General features: G+C 43.8%; 1 protein-coding gene and 1 long non-coding RNA gene across 2 annotated transcripts; one reads left to right on the forward strand and one right to left on the reverse strand.

Moving 5' to 3' along the window:
* Positions 1 to 9,152: 9,152 nt before the first annotated feature.
* On the reverse strand, positions 9,153 to 18,254 carry LOC115493915 (uncharacterized). Its single transcript, XR_003958919.4, has 3 exons — positions 18,117 to 18,254; positions 13,012 to 13,382; positions 9,153 to 10,166 (listed from the first exon to the last, which is right to left on the reverse strand). It is a non-coding gene; the product is annotated as an uncharacterized lncRNA (long non-coding RNA).
* On the forward strand, positions 17,683 to 20,024 carry NDUFB4 (NADH:ubiquinone oxidoreductase subunit B4). The gene is given in 3 exon segments (NM_001245123.1): positions 17,683 to 17,905; positions 18,139 to 18,285; positions 19,859 to 20,024. Coding segments are annotated over 3 exon segments (414 nt in total). The 5' UTR covers positions 17,683 to 17,704; the 3' UTR covers positions 19,925 to 20,024.
* Positions 20,025 to 20,817: the final 793 nt, after the last annotated feature.

A 20,817-nucleotide genomic window follows, 5' to 3' on the forward strand; every position in this document is an offset into this window, starting at 1 on the left:
TTGTGCTTAGATGATTCTGAATTTCCTAATTTTTGATTTCTTGAAATGTCTGTGAGCAACAAAAAAATTAGCAGTACTATCATACAGGTAATACACCAGAGAGCACAAATTTCAATTGCAAAGTAATTTCTATTGCTATTAATTTGTTAAAATTATTTCTGTTCGCTTGCTGTTAAAAAAGTTTTGTTTGAATGGCAAACAGACAATTAGGGGAATATAAGTTTTCTGGTCTTTCAGTTTGGATATGACAACATTCCTATTTCACTGCTGGAACTTTGGCAAATAGTTTATGAACCTGATGAAACTTTAGGCTTTGCATTCCCACTTGAAAGCAAAAATAAAGCAAGAAAAAACCCCATTAAGACAACAAACCAACAGTTTTAGGCTCTTAACATATTTGTGAAGAAACAAAATACCTGTGATTGTGCACTCTATTACTGTTTCTGGCTCACCTATAAAATAAATCTCAATCAATTCTTTCATCATTTGAAACCAATGTTTCCAGGTCCACTGGTTTATTGAACTGAGCCTTCTGCTATGCATAGAGCTAAAGAAATAATTTCGTAGCCAACAGACTATTGCACCAGCCTTCCTTAGTAATTCATTTTAGGTGTGACTAACCATGGAGTCTCCTCACAAGCTGTTTTAATTCTTTCAAAGATTGCTATACACATATCTAAGCGCTCCTGAGCTCTCCACAACAGAAAACCCTCATAAGCAGCTAATATAATATCCAAGCACAGACAGATCCATTTGGTGAGATATCTTTGCAACTACAGTCACAGGCAGACTTTTTCAGCTATCTATGGACATGTTCCATGTTCCTCCAGCAACAAGAGTTATACCAAGTTCTGAGCTCTGGGCTTGTTTTGGTAGAAAATGGAGACCAAGACAGAGAGATGCCTTGTGATGAAAGCATCCTTGCACTAGCGCTCCATTCAGCTGAAAGGCTGAAGGTGAGGAGGAAAGGGGGAAACTGTGTGAAGCTTTTACTTGGAAAGTCCTCTGAAAGTTGGCAGGTTTTAAGGTACTGAAAGGTATAGTTCATGGTAACTTGCCACTGTACTGATAAGGAAACAGGTCAAGGGACCTGATGCTCAGTAATTACTTTCCTCTTTCTATCTCTTCCTAACTCCACACACTGATTCCTGGCACAACCCTGTGTCACCAGCACCCAACCGCGCACACATAAAGATGCGGTAGGGGAGAGTCCAGCAGCCAAAGTTTTGCATGAGAAAAGGTGCTGCTGTCTTCCTCTAGTGGCAAAGCTCATTGGGAATGAGAAGTTAGAAGGATTTCTGTGGAGGCTGTGTGTGCCTAGGAGCAGCAACATCATTTTATTAGGATTCAAGAAGTCTGCAACTGAGGATCTTCTAATTTTGGCTGCAAGATCTCTTCAGCAGGGGTGGATGTGCCTGTACTGTCAGTTGTTCAAGCATCATACAGGTGCTGTGCTGAGGTAGCTCACATAAAGTGCTTTTGCCACACTCCCCTAGGTTAAAAGCAACTGTAAAAAACTCATTCTTCAAGGACAAAACATTCACAGTTTGATAAACAGATCACTCACTCTAATCACTGGTGTTTTTGTCAAAATCTATTTGGACTGTGCTCTCCCTGCAAGCAGGAAACCTCTTCTGCTTGCTTTTCTCCCACATCTGAATCTGAATCAACCTAATCCTTCAGTATGAACTATTAGGAGCTTCCTAACTCTGCTGTGTGATGGACTCACTACAAAGAGAGACAGATTGAGTATTGAAGCACTAAAATGCTGACAGCCCTGGCTGCTTACTTTGAGCTGCAATAGCTGTGTGTGGCAGAGAACATGCTCTCATTGAGTAGCTGGAGGACTCCTCCAAAATCTGTCATCCCACCTGGACAATGTCATTCCCAGCACAGGCGAGCTTCTGACTGCAGCAAGGAAATACCTGGCTGCAATGAGGGACCCCACCTCACACGGGAGCTGCTTGAATTTCAAGGGCAGTACAAACCTAATCAGAGGCCGAATATTTTGGCAGGGGTCAGAACATTCAGACTGCTTTGGTGTCCTCGGACTGGACATTTGAAAAGGTTTTAAGCTTCTCCCTCTCCAGTTCTGCCACCAGAGGGCACGGCTCCCCGCTCTGCCAGGAGACGCATCAGCCTGCAAGGACACGGGGATTGCCTGCTGGAGAAGTTTGATGCCCTTTTTCTCCCACCTTCCCTATACCTGCATTTCACACTCTTGGCTGGACCTGAAGCCCTGTCTAAGAAGAAAACGCCCTGAGAACTTTAGCCGAGGCGGAAGGGAAAGCAGCCGGCTGTCGCTTTGCACGGCTTGAGACAGCATCTGACACGTCTCATTCCTCCCTTGAGCCCACTCAGAAGCAGCTCTGCCAACACGCCCTGTTTCCTATTTCACCTCTGCCTCGTTTGCATTGCGCTACAGATCTGTGCAGCAGCCACAGCCCTGCCTCAGAGCCGCTGAGGCACCCGGCAAAGCCTGGGCACACAACGGTGAGGCTTCCTGCAGCTCTTGACCTGTGGTAGCAAGCTGGGTTGTGAACCAGATGCTCACTCCTTCACAGCCACTTCAGAATACAAGATGCAGAGAGCAATAGGACAGTGACCTTTTTCTGCAGTGACCACTCAGTAAACAGCACATTTTATTTCTTCTCCAACAGTCACTGACAACACAGCATGAGAACCAGCATATCCTCTCCTTCGATGTGACAATAGAAATCTAACCAGAGCAGCTGCAGATTTGAACCTTTTTCACCTTATTCTTTTTTTTTTTTTAACCATAAATAAAATATGGCTAAAATACAGGATATTAGTCATGCCTTTGGGAAGTCAGAGTAAAGCGAGTTCAGGAACACTGCCGGTAAAACAAAGAAGAAACACTGAATGCATGGTAATTTGCACTAGGCTGAGGTTCAGACCTGCTCAATTTACAGTGAGGTTTTCCAACAGCCATTGGGAAGCAAAAAAATTTAGCTTGCAGCAAAGCTGTTAACCTTTTCTCCAAGAAAAGCACTTCCAAACTAGCATGGCCTCTTTGATGCTGTATGAGGACTCAGGACTAATTTCCTAGAGGTATTTCGCACTGATGAGTCTTCATTCAGGAATTCATTAAAATGTATTTTAGGTTGTGAAGTGCTGGGAAATTGCTTGCACTTCCTCATGAGATGCATATGCCTGGTCTTCAACAGTGGTATATTTTCTGGCTTGATGATTAGAATAACCAAACTCTGGTTTTGGACATTAAAAGTCAAGTTAAGTTTGATGAACAAAGATTTTGTTTCTCCTTAGTTAATGCTAGAAACAAGATGCACACAATTGTTCAGATGCAAATATGTATGGAGTTATAAATACCTGTAATTTTCCATCCATACAAACTGAAGTCCATGCAAAATAGGCAAACATGATCTTACCAAAGCATCCACATATTTTAAAGGAAGAAATAGAGTAAAACTTTTTATTTTTTTTTTTAAGATAAAAACGGATATTGGAAGGTACTCTGAATTGGAGTCTAGCAATTCACTGGTAAAAGCTCAAGATATTGCTGTGTGTAAATGCCAAGTATCAGAGCCTGTTATGCTGGAAAAGGTTAGGAGTTTGAAGCAGTGATATAGGACATATAATTTTCCTAAGCAACCAAGATTGTATTCTTATGCAAATGATTAGGCTACTAAAAATACCAGGCAATTGAAAGGACCAGCTTTATATAAGCAGAAATTCATACAAATCAGCATTCCACGAGGCTCACTAGCAGGCACCAACAGGTTTTTTATGGGTGTTTTAAACATCTGCTTTCACTCTCTCTCCCTGACAATTTGTCTCTCTACATGCACCAGATGCTTCCAAGGCTGTGAAGCTGCCAGGGAGTCAGCCCAGGAGATTCAGAAAGGGAAAGTCAATTATCATCAGTGAAGAGGAGCACAACATGGATGAGGGGTGCCTTCCCAGGAGACTGGTGGAGTTCCTCCCGCAGGACACAAAAAGTTTGGGTAGTAAAACTGTGGGCTGCAAAAGCCCAAGCCAAGGTCTCCGAGGAAATGGTGGGAAGGTGCCCATGGTGCAATACAACTACTGCTCTTCCTCCAGGCCTGATCTGCAGCCTGGCAGTGACAGTCCTGCCACAGGAAGCAGGAACAAGGAGAACACATCCTCATCACAGTGAAACCCTTGTGATGTGATCCATTATTTCTTTCCGTATCTCCTGCCTAGCATAAAGGAACTAAAAAGGTTTGCTCTGTCCCTTCTTAAACTTATGCTCTTCCATTGCCAAATGGCTCTTAGTCTTCTCTGCCAATATTGTGGTACAATATTGTGGTACTGAGGGATTCTGGTGCACTGCGGCACCACTGCATTGATCTTGGGTGGAAATGTGCTATAAATGCTTCTGTATGTATTTTCAAATAACAGGTAATGTGAGCAATCTACAGCATCCCTAGGCAAAACTTCTGAATTAGGTACTCAGTAAAAGCTGGACTGACTCCTGACCTTGTACACTAAGGACCTAGATAACTCAGATGTCAAACTTTTTCTGTCTAGAATTTTAGCCTGTGAGAATCTGCTTTGTGGTCCTTACTCAGTGACCAGCGGGGAACCTTAATTTCCCCTCTAGATGAGGGGATAAGTTTTGATAAGTTTTTGCATGATAAGTTGGTAAGTTTTTGCTTCAGCCTAGAGTTCTTACTCATCCTTTCATAGAATGACATGTGCATGGACCTCTTGAAGCAGCCGTAAGAATGAATTTTGATCCCATTATCAGACGGCAAGATGTTTTGACTTTTAATAATTCACCACAACCTGGGCCTGGCAGTGTATTTGCTTCTCTTTCCAGCCCTCCCACTTGATATGCAAAACTTGATATATATTTTCAAAATACATCTTGGCAGCAGCTACTTTTACCCACAGAATGCAGCTCAGGGTTAAGAATGAAGGTGTAGAAGGAATATTATTTATGACAGCTCCATTTTGCTCAGTGTATTCTTTTATAAAGTTTATTTTTTCCCTTTAGAAATTTTTCTTTGGGCTGAACCCCAGCATACTAGTCAGAATTACTTCTGATTCTATCTACTTCGCTGCTGCAGCCAAGATGTATTTTGAAAATATATATCAAGTTTTGCATTAGATCAGAGGTCACTTCCCTTTTGAACCCTTTGCTACTTTACTGTTTTGGGACTGCATGGCTCAAACCTCCTTCCCCATTCAGCGTAATTCTTGGCTAGTGGAAAAGTAGTCTAGAACTCCATAAAGAGCATCAGTTTTGCTAAAATATGTTTGATACTGCCTAAAAGTGTACAGTACTTGTTTTGACTCTTTTGGTCTCTGCAGAGCAGCGTGAACCCTTGTAGAAAAGTTTTTTTCCTAGGAAACAGTTTTGCTGCATCACTGCTATTCACCTCCTATTTTCTGCAGAGCTTCACTGATTTCAGCTCAAGAACGGCAGACGAAGTTTCTCACCAATGATGATGATGATGATGATGATGATGATGATGATGATAATAATAATAAATAATAATAATAAAAAATAATAATAATAAAAATAATAATAATAATCCTCTTGGAGCAGGACTCCAGCACACCTGCAGCACACCTACCAGACCAGAATGTGCAGAATCTCAGGAGGGTTTGTTCACTGGTGCAGAAAGGAGCAACCTAAAGTTACTTTGTAAAGTGAAGCAGCAGATATTGATAATTATTAAGAAAACACTTAAGATTTGCTGTTTATCATTGCATTTCTGCAGTTTTAAAACCAAACAGCCACGTTGTCAGGAGCCAGCATTTTCTGGATACCTCATGCTAGCCTTTGCAGTAGGAATTGATTTGAGAAAGCACAGAGAACCAGCAGCTTTTGCTGAAAGGAGTTTCTTTTATTTTTGTCATAACTATATAGCTGGGTTTGGTTGAAAAAATTTATTCAAAATAACAAAATCTGAATTGTTTTCTTTTCCTTTATCCCTCTCAGTTTCCCCCTTTTGTTTACTCCTCTGTTTCCCTTAGCAACTGGTATAAAGAGGAGAAAAGGAGGTGAAAAATAAACAAACAATTTTTTTTTAAATGGAAGGATGAGAAAGTGCTTCTGCTTCTGTCAATAAACCCAGAAATGTTGTATCAAAACAACAAATATGCGAAAATGGTTGTTGAGGGAAATTTTGTCAGACTATTTTTATTGGTATTTTTATCATCATTAACCCACTATGCTCTCTGCACTACCTCTTACTGCTGGGAAAGACTGATGACTTCTTCAGAAATCCTGGACTGGATCCAAAGATTTGAAATCCTGAGACACGGTCAAGCCATAAGAACAGGAGGGTGCCAAGCAATGTCCCAAATGCAGTTCCAGCTATTGGGTTGTTGATTCACTTCTCCTGTTCTAAATTAAAGATCACCTTTTCCTCATCACATACTGGCCTTTCACTGCCACAGAGCACAAACAATAAGCAACTCTCAAGCAAGAAAATAATCTTTACCAGAATAAATCACTTTGAAATATCTATGCTTTGATCAGCTAATGTTCTGTCCAAGGGACACTCAATCCTGACTCCTTTTTTTCAAGAATAAGGTATTAGGCAAGGACAAGACAATGCTAACAACATGGTCAGCCCTAAACTCCTAGGGACATCCCTCTGCATGCTGTGCCCCAAGGTCACCGTAGGGCCATGAGCACAACAGTACTCTCTGTAGGAAACAGTTTAAATTCAGTCCTGATCAAACCTGTGACTGTCTAGACTCTGGGACCAAGAAATACTTTTGCACCTTTGCTTCTGAACAAGGTCAAGGTAATGCAGTGAGTGAGAGCTTCTCACTCCAAGAGGTTCCAGGGAAGAGACTTCTCAGCACGGTGTCACATCTTGCAGTTGTGTTCCTGTGCACCATGCACAGCACATCTAAAAAGTCTGTGTGAGCAGTATGCTACATGATAGGCAAGTCAGAAGAATTTGTCCCAAACAGAGTAAAAAATCGAGACAAAGCTGGTGCCAGATGCTAGATAGGTCCCCTCAGAGAAGAGACAGATGCTGGTATTTGGAAGAGGTTGTGCTGCAAGAAAATAGAATAAAAATCCATAAGCTGTCAACTGAAGTTGTCAACTGAAGTTGTCAACTGCCTGACAAATGTAAGAGGTGGGACAATGCAGCTAGAGGCAACTCTGCTCTGAGACTGCTCTGCAGGTCAGAAAGACCTTTTCTATCATTGCCTGAAAAAAAGGCAGCATTGCTGTTAGGCGCAGATCTCACCCCTGTGATGCCTCTGCAAAAACTATGTCTAAGAACAAGGAAACCAAAGTTTCATAATTTCACTGATCTTAAAAAACATGCAGGAGATTTTTAAGATTAGAGGCTCAGTTTTCCTGCTTTGTTCAAGCTCTTTCTAGAGTGAAGTAAAACAAGGAAGGGTCAAGGAGTTGACTCAGCCCGACAAGGCAAAGCAAAGGGATGGGAAATGGAGTCTTGTTCTGTGCTGGGGAGAAGTTATATAACTGTAAAAAAAAGCATTTTAATTTTGATGACTGTAGTGCTGCAAGTGTTTTATCATATTTCAAATTTTCATTTGGATTTGAGACAGATTTTAGCATATTAGTTTGTCTCATGAGTATATCCCAGACAGTATCAATTCTTCATGAGAAAGACTATCCTGGAAAGAATTAAGCAGGTCGAGAGGTGAGTCACCACCCTTTTTCTTTCACTTGCTGAGATGTGTTCAGTCCTCAGGGAAATTATGGAGAAATGCAACCTCCCTATTAACTGGTCCAGAAGAAGAGGCATCTCAGCCAGCTGTGAAAGACCAGGCTTTGCAATTTCCCTTGGAGTCATTCTGTTTGTGACTTTGTGCTGTGGGCAGCTCTGGTCACTGCAGGGACTGGTGGACTACGTTGGGAACAAGACAGGGCTGCCTCCCTGGAGCTTGCAGCAAGACCAACACAGCAACAAAAGGTGGGGATACCATGCCTTGCCTGGGCCACGTCAAACTCTCTCCTGACAGCATGTTGCACACAAAGAAAGGAAGGATTCACCATGAAAAGCATTAGTACAGAGATAGATGGACCCTTCTCCATAGCCTTCACCATGATACTGGTCAGTAAAACTAAAAACTGAGTAGTAGAAACTGAGTTTCTACCCTGTGCTGAGGAGAACCAGCAAGCAGTATGGTGGCTGCTTGCACTTCCCTTAGCTTCAGGCCCAGGAAGATTCTGAAATAATTCAAAGCAAAGGAGGAAGAACTTTGAATGCTCCTGCTCCCAATGTGCTGTGTACACATTGCCTGGTTCAAAGAAGATGAGAAGAACCAGGGAGCAGAGCACCAAAAAGTCATCAGTTGCCATCTGTCAAGCATTTACAAGTGGCTGCCACCACAACTGGATCTTCTAAAGATGTTTGGATGAAAGTGAGGGAGATATATCCAGTAGAGAGCAGGGGAAACACTCAGAAACAAGTGAAGGAGGCAGAGGGAGTTGAAGTAGGTTGAGGGAATAAAGAGCCCCTCAGCAGAGCTGAGAACTGAGAACTGGGTAGGGCTAAAATATATACAAGTGAGTAGGAAGGAAGCAGATGCATGTAAGGGGATGGAGTGGGGGGCAGTAGGAGAGCAGGAAAAGCACTGTGTCTAAAGAGTCCTGCAAGGGTCACTCTACAAGTAGAAATCATAACTACACTGGTTGAATTAGGGAGCTATGGTACTGTAAATAGAAGTGGTTTACACAAAGAGCAAACTCCTCTGCTAAGAGGTTATCTAGAGAAGTATGGAAACATTAATTTAGGAAGCAATTTTTAACCTTGGCAGCTGCCTTACCCTGTCTCCCCAAAAAGGCAGGTGAAACCTGATGGATACAGGGTTTTGCAATGCAACGGCATATTTCTTGTTTAGTGAATGTTCCTGATTTATACAATGATAACAAGAATCTAGGGACATCACTGTTCTGCCTTTCTATCTCTATGGGTCAGAAGTTTAAAGTTCTAGTATTGCCATAATTTTTTTTAAACACTGAAATACCCAGTCTGGAAATGGTGTATCTTTCCCACTACCTGGCATTCTGCAGCAACAGCCTCATTTGTATTCTGTCTTTTACTTGAGCAAAGAAAAAAAAACCAACACTCTGCATTGCCACAACTAAGTCCTTCCCCACTGCAATACAGAGATTGCCAAACAGTCGCACTAAATTCAACATGTTCCTATTAACATATTTTATTCATACTGATGGTCGGCTTCACAGTGCGCTCCCAAAGACTTGATTTAAAATTTAAGCTCCAGACTTCTAACAAAAGATATAAAGCAAAACAAAGTGAGTGTCTTGTTCTACACAGAAGTACAACAGAGCTGCTTCTCCTTCAAGGCTCATCTATCAGGCAGGAGGGTTTTTTTTTCCCCACACAGGGCTGGAGTGTCTTCCTGTACAAGGGAGAAATTTGTGACTTCTAAAAGAATCATTGTCTATAAAGCCCTACTTTTTTCTGAGTTAAAAATTAATTTCAGGCTGTGGATAAGTTTTGGACCTGATGATACCACAAAGTGAGGCTTCCTCCAAGATAATGTTCTTAAGTTGACTCCACCTTGACAGGTGAAGTCCCTAACTCCAAACCAACTGTTGAGGCACTGTATTTGTCTTGACAAGCAGGAGTGGCCATGTCTGTTGGTGAATAAAGTTTCCCTGGCCCCTCTGGTCTGGGTCTTCACACAGCAGGCTTTTCTTTACATTCTTATTCTGTTTGTGAAAGAAAGTCCAGCTAAACCCATCAGGTGACTTCAGGTAAGACATTGCAGGCAATCTGAAAGCTTTGTGGGCCAGAGCCATTTTTCATAGGGCTCTCCTCAGCAAATCCAGCATTTCACCCGTGGGTCTGAGAAGAACTTACAGGAGCATCCTCCACGTGCAATAAAGGCTGTGTAACATTTTGCTGCAAGCTACACAAGCCATGGCACTCTTGTCACACAGTGGAGACTCAGGAAGCTGGAGATGATCTGCGCTACACTAAACTCTTAACAAAACCCACGAAGAAAAAGTTAATTTCTAAGTGATGGTTCACCTCTCAGACATGTTTTGGGTTAAGGGGACTCTCCATCTGAAACTCTTCCCATCATGTCAGAAAGAAGCAGGCAGAGTTCACAGCAAGCACTGTTACTTTTCTGATACGCAAATTGAATGAGGCAGATCTATAATTTCTTTTGTGGGCAGAGCAAAACACCTGCAGAGAAATGGGGAAACAAAGAAGCATCAGCTTCTGGTAATGGTCTGTGTCAGGAGCAGCAGGCCAGGAAAGATGCCTCCCCTTATGCTGCATGAGCCATTTCCTGCAACACTTTAGTTTCTTCTCACTATTTAGCAGCTGCTTTGTGAATTTTTACTGGCAGCCATCAGAGTTCACCTTTGGCACCACATACAATCCCCACAGCCATGAGGTTGAGCACTGCTCCATGAGTAACACTGCAGTCCAGGAATGGCAATACTGGGCTCAGCTGGGAGGCAGACAAGGTGATGAGGCCAGGTCCAGTGGCAATAACCATAACCAGCTGCAGCCCAGTGATGTCCAGGCAAAGCCAAAGTAATAAGGAAGGCCTGAGGTCAACCTAGGAACTCCAGCCAAGCCTAGATACAATATACATTTCACACAGTTCAGGCCAGCTCTCAGACAAGGATCTCAACTTTATGCTGCACCTGGGCCAGGTGGAAGGTGGTTGGAGCAATACAGCTTGCTGGAGTACTCCAGGTCCTGACAGCCATTGTGAGGGGAAGTCTAGGAACAGTGTTACCCTTCAACTGGCTAAGCACTTCTAACACTTAACCAACAACAGGACTTACTCTCAGACATCCAGGGTATGTTTCAAATTCCCACCCTACTCTAAGACCTCTTCCTCTTCCATTCTTCATTGATATATAACTATTAATAGTTTCTCGTGCAAGGAGCTGGAAGCAGAGGGAGAGCTAAGAATATAACACTATTAAATGTTACAATCAATGACTTGCAAAGGAGTAGAGAAGGGATGCTGGCTGCCAGTTTATCCTTCTGTCACCAGAGCCGCCTGGGCGGCACCAGCTCCCTGGCTGAGGCAGCTCAGCCACGGCTATAATTCAGTTGAGTCCAAAGTTTTCTTTTGACAGGAAAAGCTGAAACAGCAGAGGGCTTCTTGCCATCGTCTCTGGACAAGCCAAGGAGAGGCAGGAATGGTTTGTTTAATGCCATGTCTCATTATTCTTGGCACTTCATGACTCATTAAATGTCCTAGTTTTGTAACTAACTCCTGCTGAGCTCAACATTTGATACACATTTATGGGTGGCCTGTTGGCTGTACTAACAATTCATAATTCCCCTAACTATCTTAACTCCTTCCTTTGCATGCTAGGCTTCCTTTAAACAACTATAAAATAAAGATACTGGGGACTTCAGTTTTTAACACAGAATGAATTACATGTATCTGGAAAATTTATTAATATAGCTATATGCTGCAGTTAGCTGCACTCGTTCTAAGTTTAAATAAACTGTGCTGGATCCTAATGCTTCTTACACTACTCCCCTTCTGTATTCATTTGGCTTTTACCATGGATATATCCATGCACATGAATGCTTGATATTGATGCCCCTTCAAAAGAAGGGCAGCAGCACACTTAGCAATATTTCTTCACTTGTGTAGAACAGGAACAGGAGCCAAACAACCCTTCTTGGCCATTACATATAGGAATTAGAAGTAAGAGGCTTCTGTTCAGGAACCTTCTTGTGATATGAGTGATTTTGTCAGCTTCCTCCATTTTCCAGCTTGCTTTATTTGCAAAGGCCAATGAGAATTCACAATAGAGCCCACCAACATGTTGACCCAGTCTGACTGATTCAAACAGGACAAGTGCAAGCACTCAGCACAAGTTTGACAGGCACCAGTATTTCTGGAGTTGACAGCATATTTAACCTGTCTCTTCTGAAAACATCATGCATGGTGACCTTGGAGGTAGGTAGACAGGTGTGTGATTTAGGTTAATTTTTCTCTCATTCACTCGAAGCACAGAATTAGCTTGGTCACACTGAAAAGAGTGACTTTGAGTATACAGTCAAAAAATCCAGTCTGTGTATTTCAGGGCATGACTGAAAAGCCACATGCAAAATCACACAGTTCTAAACTGAAGATATCTTGGATTACTTTAAACTCTAGGTGGACATTAGTTGCAGTTTCAATCAAAGAGTGTCATAGAAGTGTGTCTGATTCCAGGCTACCTTGTATGAGAATAGTCTGAAATTCAGAGGTGTCAGACAGCTTTCAAACTGCCTTTGTACTGGGTTTGGTTGGGATGGACTCAACTTTCTGCACAGCAACCTAGAGGTTCTGTGCCTTTCATCTGTGGTAGCACACGGGTTTGGGTACTGCTGGGCAGTGCTAGCACAGTGTCAGGGCTTTCTCTCCAACACCCCACCAACCACTTTGAAGGTCTGTAAGCTGGAGATGGACAAGAAATTGGCAGGGGGAATAACTGGGACAACTGACCCAAATAACCAAAGGGATATCCCATGCCATATGATGTCCTCCTTAGAAATAAAAGTTGAAGGAAAGAAGAATGATGGGAGGGCATTTGTGGTGATGTAATCTATCTTCCCAAGAAACTGCTGTGCCTTGCTTCCCAAAAAATAGCTGGACATCTGCCTGCTGATGGGTTGTAGTGAATGAATTCCACTTTTTACTTTGCTTCCATGTGCAGTGTTTTTTGTTAAGAAAACAAGTTTTCTTAACAACTGTGCTTTTAGCAAACCATGAGATTTTCTATGGCATTTTCTCCCCCAGGTCTTTCAAGGAGAGGAGTGAGAAAGCATCTGGGTAGATATCTGGCAGTCAGTCAAGGCCAGCCCTCCATGGGGTTCTGGACAAAGATTAATTGTCTTGACTGTTCTTTCCATTTTGGTTACTGCTGATGGCAAAGAAAACAGATGATGTAAACTTCAAAGGCATTTTCATAGAAGAATTGTCAATTTCATTTAATACTGCAAACCTGGAACATTCAATAAACATCAGTCCTGATTAAAAAAAAATAAAAACCACTTGGGGTCTTACCTGTTAAGCTTTGGTGTGTGAGCCCATGAGGATGTGGTTCTATGACCAGCATATTCTAGCTCAAGCCTGTGCTGCTCTACTGAGACTAGCCCCACCCTTACCAGAGCTTATTTTGTATTCCTGCTGCTTGCCTTAGGTCAACACTAGCAGTCAGGAGAGTCAAATGAGCTTCAAGATCTGGCTGAGAAGACAGGGACAAGAAGGGTCTCCTTCATTCTTGCAAAATCTTTTGTTTCAGAGGTGGTTTGCAGTAGCAGCAAGACTATGTTCAGAGGCTGCCATAGGGTGGTCCAGGGGGAGCAGATGATGCAGGAGGTCTGCACAGGAGGACAGTTTGTCACCGCAGCATTTCTCCCTCTGTGCAGCAGTTCCTGTCAGCAGGAGAAAAAACAATCACTGATTTCAGTCAAGTGCTTTTTCTGCAGCGTTTCTGTCTTTGTCCTGCATTGCTTTATGCAAGGGTAAGACACTGACTATTGGTGACTCAGGCTTTTGCTGAAGAATGTGTCGTAAAGTTAGAAACATGGCTGTTACAAAACAAAGAAAGTGCACAAAGTCAGCCCTGGAAGAGTGAAAACAATAAATTGCAATGCACAGACTCCAGTGTCAGAGAATACATTTCTCTGGAAAGGATTTAGTTATTTTCTTACCCCATGAAACAGGTGCCATCTCTCAGAAAAGACTTCCTGTGAGGATTTTGATCCTTTGGGAAGGAGGATGAGTTAGCGGCTAGAGATGAAATGCAAAGGTGTTTTCAGCATAGCAGCTGGCTGCGTGGTTTTCTAATACAGTACATTACATTGTTAATGGAAATGTTGCTTTGTACCTTCTGTTTTTCTCCCAGTAGAATTAATTCCAGCACTGTTTGCATGCCAAGCATGCACACTCACAGCTACGAGCTCTGGGGACAGGCACAGCTTGGACCTGCACTGATAAGATCACAAAGATTCTGCAACAGGGCTGGGAGCTGAACCTGCTGCCTTTGCCAAGTGACTTCACACAAGATCATCTCTGCTCCTGCCCACAGGAACCATCACACACCACTACAGACAGGCCTCGAGAGTCAGCGGATTGGGGAAAAGGCATCTGGCTATTTTGAAGTCCTTTGGGAGATCTGCAGGAACAGGAGTCTTCTGTTCCACTCTGTGATGCAGCAAAGAGGGAAAAAACTCCACCATTTCCCACAAAGCAGCTAACCCTTCCCAGTTTGCTAATCCAATCTGCACTCCTGCTTCTGCCAGGAATCAATCTGTTTCAAGGCTGCACGTGTCATTTTATTAAGAAATAAGAGAGAGAGGGGAAGAGCAGCTTTAAAAGCAGCAGGCCGTGCAGGGGCTGGGAGATACAGGCTGCCAAGTCTTTGGAAACACTCAGAGATGAAAGTACCACAGGAGTGCCACATGGCAGTGCTGCTGGTATAGGTACCATGCTGATAAAGCAGCTCTCTACATGCCAGTTATGAAGAGACACAAATTGTGGAGCTGGAGACACAGAGCTCACTATCCAATGGTCACCAAATGGGAAGTAAAGGGAATGTATTTTTCCATGCTACAGGAGCCACTGATCCAAGTGGAAAGCCCCAGGAGAAAAAGCTACAGGACAGATTAAGTACTTCCCTGGGAGCTGACTGTGAATGAAGTAGCTTGGTTTTCATTTGGATTTTCAGACACATGTTTGTGAAGAAAATGAGGGTGCGAAAGCTGGAGAGATTTCTGAGATGGCAATGCACCTAATGCTGCGTGTTATGGCGGGGGTGCTCAAGGTACACAAACTGCAGAGACATCTAACTTGTGTTTCATCCTGCTGAAAGCAAGTCTCAACTCCTAATTAGCTGCTCAAACCAAAAGGAGGTCATTTATTTTCCAAGTGCTCAGGAAAAAGAGTGAAATTGTAGGATGTGAGGAAGAGCTTGTGCTCTATTATTGCACTGCCAAAGCACAGCATCTTAAATAAAGTCAGCAGTATTATTTTGTGTATGCTTAGGAGGAAATTGTAATCCCTCATCCAACATTACCTGAGTCTGCAGTTACCAGAGTGTAAATCAGGCCATAACTATATACGCACAGCCATTAATTTACTGGGTCCCAATCAGCATAACTATCACTGTTTTGTATAGTAGAAGAAGAAATCACAACAGCGAAGTTCTTTACTGGCTACTTTGTCTCCAGAAGGACAGCTTGCATTGTCTTTCTTTACATCACTGGACACCAAAGTTCTTAATACCGACAAGATAAAAACCTCTTAAAGGCAAACCCTAAGAATCATTAAGGGTACAAAATAACTCTAAGATCATCAGGTCCAATGATTAATCCCGTACTGCCAAGTCCATCACTAAACAGTGTCCCTACATGCCATGTCTTTTGATGGAGGTATCTATGGAGAAGGTTCACTACTTCCTGGAGCAACCTGTTCTAGGGCTGGATAATCCTTTTGGTGAAAATTTTTTTCTTAATATCTAATCTAAACGTCCCCTGGTACAGCTTGAGGCCACTTTCTCTTGTCCAATCACTTGCTATATGGGACCAGAGACCAATTCCACATCTGGCTACAACCTCCTTTCAGATAGTTATTGAGAGCAATAAGGTCTCCCCTGAGCTTCCTCTTCTTCAGGCTAAACAACCCCAGCTGCTTCTCACAGGACTTGTGCTCCAAACCTGTCACCAGTTCTGTTGCCCTTCTCTAGGCACTTTCCAGTACCTCAATGTCTTTCTTGTAGAGTGGGCCCCAGACTGTTCACAGTTATCAAGATGTGGCCTCACCAGTGCCAAGAACAGGAGGACAATCCCTGCTCTGCTCCTGCTGGCCACACTATTGCTGATCCAGGCCAGGATGCCATTGGCCTTCTTGGCCACCTGGGCACACGCTGACCAAAAGCAGTGCAAGGTCAAACCCTTCTTTTCTTTGCCCAGTGTTCATCAAGCAGAGGGTGAATCCACTCTGAACCCGTCAATAAAGTCTGTCAGGGTGGTGAGTCACCTCTTGTGAGTCCTGGAGGTTACCTGGCAGCTTGTCTAGTCAGCTCAGCCTTGGTTAAAAAATCAAAGGGACAATTTGAAGCTGAAAGTCAGTAACTGTGGGATTTTGCAAATACCAGTCTACCTGCAACATATCTCTTGTGTAACACGGAATACTGTTCAAATGTAGGGACTTTTTATTCAGCTCAAAAATTAATTAATGTTCAAATGTAGCTATAATGAAGCTCTCTCTAGCACTGACAGTGTAACTTAACTGCCATCCTTCCTCGTGAGGGGAGGTGGAAGGACGAATACTGATCTCTTCTCTCTGGTGAACAGCGACAGGACCCAAGGGAGTGGCCTAAATTTAACCATGGGGAGGTTTAGGTAGGATATTAGGAAAAGGTTCTTTCCCAGAGGGTGGTTGGGTACTGGAAAAGGTTCCCCAGGGAAGCAGTCACACCACCCAGCCTGAGAGAGTTCAATAAGTACTTGGACAATGCTCTCAGGACCATGGTGTGGCTCTTGGGGATGGTGCTGTGCAGGGCTAAGTTGGACTTATGGGTCCTTTCCAACACAGAATATTTTGTGATTCTGTGATCCTGTAATTTTAAAAGACTTATTTTCAGCAATTTGACATACATTAACTACACTTTCTAAAACATAGAAATACTGTTAAAAGGGCAGTAAACACCACCACAGCAATGGCACTCCCTTGTCCCAGCAGACTCAAAGAGGTCAACACTCCGGACCTGTGACTTATCCTGAAGATGATTTTAATTGCAGGGGACAGGAAAAATTTACCTGCTGGGACTGTTGTGATTCTGAAAACAAAACCTGCCCCTGATGTGCCCTGGGCCCCAGCAGGTGAGGCCAGGCTGGAGAAATGGGTACCTGGGAATCTCATCAGGTTTGACAAGACCAAGTGCAAGGTGCTGCACCTGAGTCAGAGCAACTCCGGTATCAACACAGGATCGGGGATGAGCAGATCGAGAGCAGCTCTGACCAGGAGGACTTGGGGGTGCTGCTGGGCGAGAGGCTGGACACACTCTGGCCATGGGCACTCACAGCCCAGAAAGCCAAACGTGTCCTGGGCTGCATCCAAAGGACAAGGGGGGATTCTACCCCTGTGCTCTGTGAGACCCCACCTGGAATGCTGCATCCAGCTCTGGGGGCCGCAGCACAGGAAGGACGTGGACCTGTTGGAGAGAGTGCAGAGGAAGCACCAAGATGATCCCAGGGATGGAGCACCTGTCCTGTGAGGAAAGGCTGAGAGAATTGGGTTTGTTCAGCCTGGAAAAGGCTTTGAGGTGACCTAATTGTGGTCTTTCACTACCTGGAAGGGAGCTCACAGTAAAGATGGGGAAAGGTTATTGACAAAAGAACATAGTGACAGGAGGAGGGGGAACGAGTTCAAATCGAAAGAGTAGGTTTAGGTTAGATATTAGAGAAAAAATCCTCTACCCTGAGCGTGGTAATGCACTGGTTCCCCAAAGAAGCTGTGGATGCCCCATGCCTTGGAGGTATTCAAGGCCAGGCTGGATGGGGCTTTGATAAACCTGGTCTAATGGAAGGTGTCCCTGCCAATGGGAGCGGTGTTGGAAGAAGGATGAACTTTACACTCCTTCCAGCCCACCGCACTCCGCGGCGCCGGTTCCGTGAGGGGAGGGCGCTGCTCCGCAGAGGGCGCGGGGGGCGGGCCCGGCACCGCCCCGCCGCCGGCAGGGCCGCTCTCCAAGATGGCGTGGGCACCGCCTCCATCGGCGGCCAAGCTCTACAGGCCCAACCGCTTCGTCTCGCTCCCCGCCGAGCTCGACCCCGCCACCTACGACACGTCGCCGGAGAAGCTCCGCGCCGAGACCGAGCGCCTGGCGATCCGCTCCCGGCTCAAGCGGCAGTACCTGCTGCAGCTCAACGACCCCAGCCCGCCCGCCGTCATCGTGAGTGGGGACGGAGAGGGGCGAGGGGGCGGCGGGGCAGCGCGGGGCTCGTCCGCCTCACCCGCGGCTCCCGCAGCGGGGCCCGTGCCTGCGGCCGTGCCTGGGGCCGGGCCGTGCCGGCGGGACGCTGCCCGCCCTCCCCGTGACCTCGGCGCCCTTCGCGCTGTGCCCTGGCCTCAGCCCGCGGGGCCCCTCCGCCCGCGGGCCTCACCGCCGTTGTCTTTGCCCCCCAGGAAAATCCCGCCTTGATCCGCTGGGTCCATGCCAAGTCGCAGAACGTCTACCCTACTTTCCGCCTGACGCCCAGGACGTCCTTTCTAGGAGCTGTTTATGGGTTAGGCCCCCTCCTCTTCTGGATCTTTGTGTTAAAGGCTGACAGGGTAAGTCGGCCAGGAACGCTGAACATCAGCGAACAGCACCAACACCAGCTTGTAAAACACAGACCTGCTTGGAGTCTCAGTTTATGGGATCCTCGTGCGCCTAAGAAAGAATAATTAATGCCATTGAAGTAGTGAGGGAAGGAAGGCTGGTAGTGAGCCTTCTGTCTCACAGCCTGTTACTGGTTACAGAGTCCTTTTCTGAGAGCCCCTTATTGTACCCTTTGGTGCATTGCCAGTCACAGTTTGCCTGATCAGGTTATTTTACAGTCACAAAGCTCTCTGTAACACTGAGTGAAAATTAATCCTAAGTTACTCTTATTTTCAGCAGTTGACACGCATCAACTATGCTTTTTGGACGTAAAATACACAGGAGGCTTATGGATGGCAGACCTAGCAATGTCTCTGTGCAGTTGCTTGACCATTTCTCTAATTTAGTGGAACAAATAGGGCGGAGTAATTATGCCAATTGCAGTGTCTGATCTCAGCTGGATATCCTAATAATTTGGAAAGTTTATCTTGCTTCCATTCTAACTCCTAAACTGTGAGTGTCAGAATCTAGGCCATGGTAGATCATTATGAAAAAACTCAGCTATATAAGTACATAAAAAATGCTAACAGGCAGACAGTGGCTGTTTTTAGTAGAGAATTTGTGGCTGTTGTAAACCAATTTTATTTCCCTCTTTTGCAAAAAAAATAGCATTTTAGATCAAGTCACAAACCACAAAGCACTAATATAAATTAATAGAATATTTGTCAGGAATGTTGTTCGCTAGGGTGAATTGAAAATTCAGTTTTTAGGAAACATGTGAATATGTTGATATAAAAGTTCTTGAGACTTCAGTACCTCTGCAGTATTTTGCCGTGCTTAAGTCTTTAATTAGTGTCCAGGATAATTCACTTTCCTTTATTGCAGTTCTTTTAGTGATGTTTGGGGATTTTTCTTTTTTTCCTGGTAGTACATAAGGCATGGTAGTCATAGTCTTTTCTCTGAGGGATGTTTGCTGTGTGTCTGGGAAAGCAAGAGATAAATTACCAGATTTTAAGTAAATCTTCTGATTTTATCCAGCAGAAGGAATCTGTCCGTTATCCGCAGTGCCTGTGTATTGTTATGGTACCCGTCAGAAAGGTGCATGACTGCAGAGTGAGGTACAAATGGGTAGGAAGTGAGCACAGGCACTTTTAGGCAAGTTATTAAGAGGTTTCTCCATAGTTAGATCTCTAAGCTGGGTTATTCAGCCAGAAGGAGGAGATAGAAACTAAGGTACAAATTATGAGACACAGCTAGTGAAACATGCCTTTCAGGAATTGGTCTGTGCTGGCCTGTGAGAGTACCTAGACATGAGGTCAGTCTGAGCAGGTCTTTAGTAGGTGAAGCTAAGTGCCTTGTTGTCTTTGACTTTTAAACAGCTTGTACTCATGGAATCATTTAGGGTGGAAAAGACCCTTAAAATCCTGTATGATGCTACCTTCATGTAGTCTATGCTGAAATACTGGAACTGCTGTTCTGTTATCCCAGGCTGATTGAAAGTCCTTCTCTAGTAGGATGATGATAAGTGTTCTCTTTCTTCCACAGGATCGTAAAGAGAAGCGTATCCAGGAAGGTAAACTCAAGCGATCACCATTCAGTGTATTCTTCTAAGTCCCTGGAATTGCAGTGATGTTCTTGGGATATAAATAAAATAAGATACATTATGTGATGACATTTCTATGTCACAAGAATAAAGCTTAATTGCTTGTTGGTTGTCTTTCATCTTTAAAAATCATGGGAGGTGCAAAAATGTAGGATCTTTATATCTAAACCAGATGGATAGAGAGAGGGTGTCTGGAACTCAGCCTTTGTACTCTTTTAGTGTACATTCAGAGGATCCTTTTAAACCATGGAAGTTGCTGTTGTCCAAGAAGGCTGAAGTTTAAAATTACTGGCAGGCTAAAATGATAAGCAGAACCAAAGCAGTTTCCTAAAGGAACTACTGCTTGCCTTCCAGATGTTTCTTCTTGGTGTCACTTTGGCTGTAGGTGTCACTTTGGCTGTGTGCTTTGCCCTAACTGGATAATAGGCGAGTTGTATGATACATTTTTAAGAACTTAGGAGTCTGCCTGACTGCTCTCAATAAGTTGAGTTTATTTTTATTTTTTCCCTAATGAGCTACAAGTCTAAACCCTGTGTTTGTTTATTACAATAAACTTCTATTTTTTTATTAGTACCAGATTTGGAAATAATGAGCTCAATGTTGTCGTGTTGTATGTAAACAGAATTTCCACTAATTCTGTGTTTCCTGTGAATGAGGGACAAGAAGTGTAAAATAAGGATTTTTACTTTGACACTGACTATCTTGTAGTATGGGAGAGTTCATCCCTGCAAGGGGGCTATGTTCCAAAAAAAAGTCCATCAAAAAGCGTAACTGAATCTTATGCCTGCAAAGATGCCTTTTTTGTTTATTTTTATAAGAACATACTTTTTCTGCCCAGATCAACCAATATAGAGGACTTTAATTTTACTGCCAATGTACTGAGGTATGAGTGCAAAGAAAA

Source organism: Taeniopygia guttata, chromosome 1 (assembly GCF_048771995.1).
Source record: "Taeniopygia guttata chromosome 1, bTaeGut7.mat, whole genome shotgun sequence".
Classification (NCBI taxonomy): domain Eukaryota; kingdom Metazoa; phylum Chordata; class Aves; order Passeriformes; family Estrildidae; genus Taeniopygia; species Taeniopygia guttata.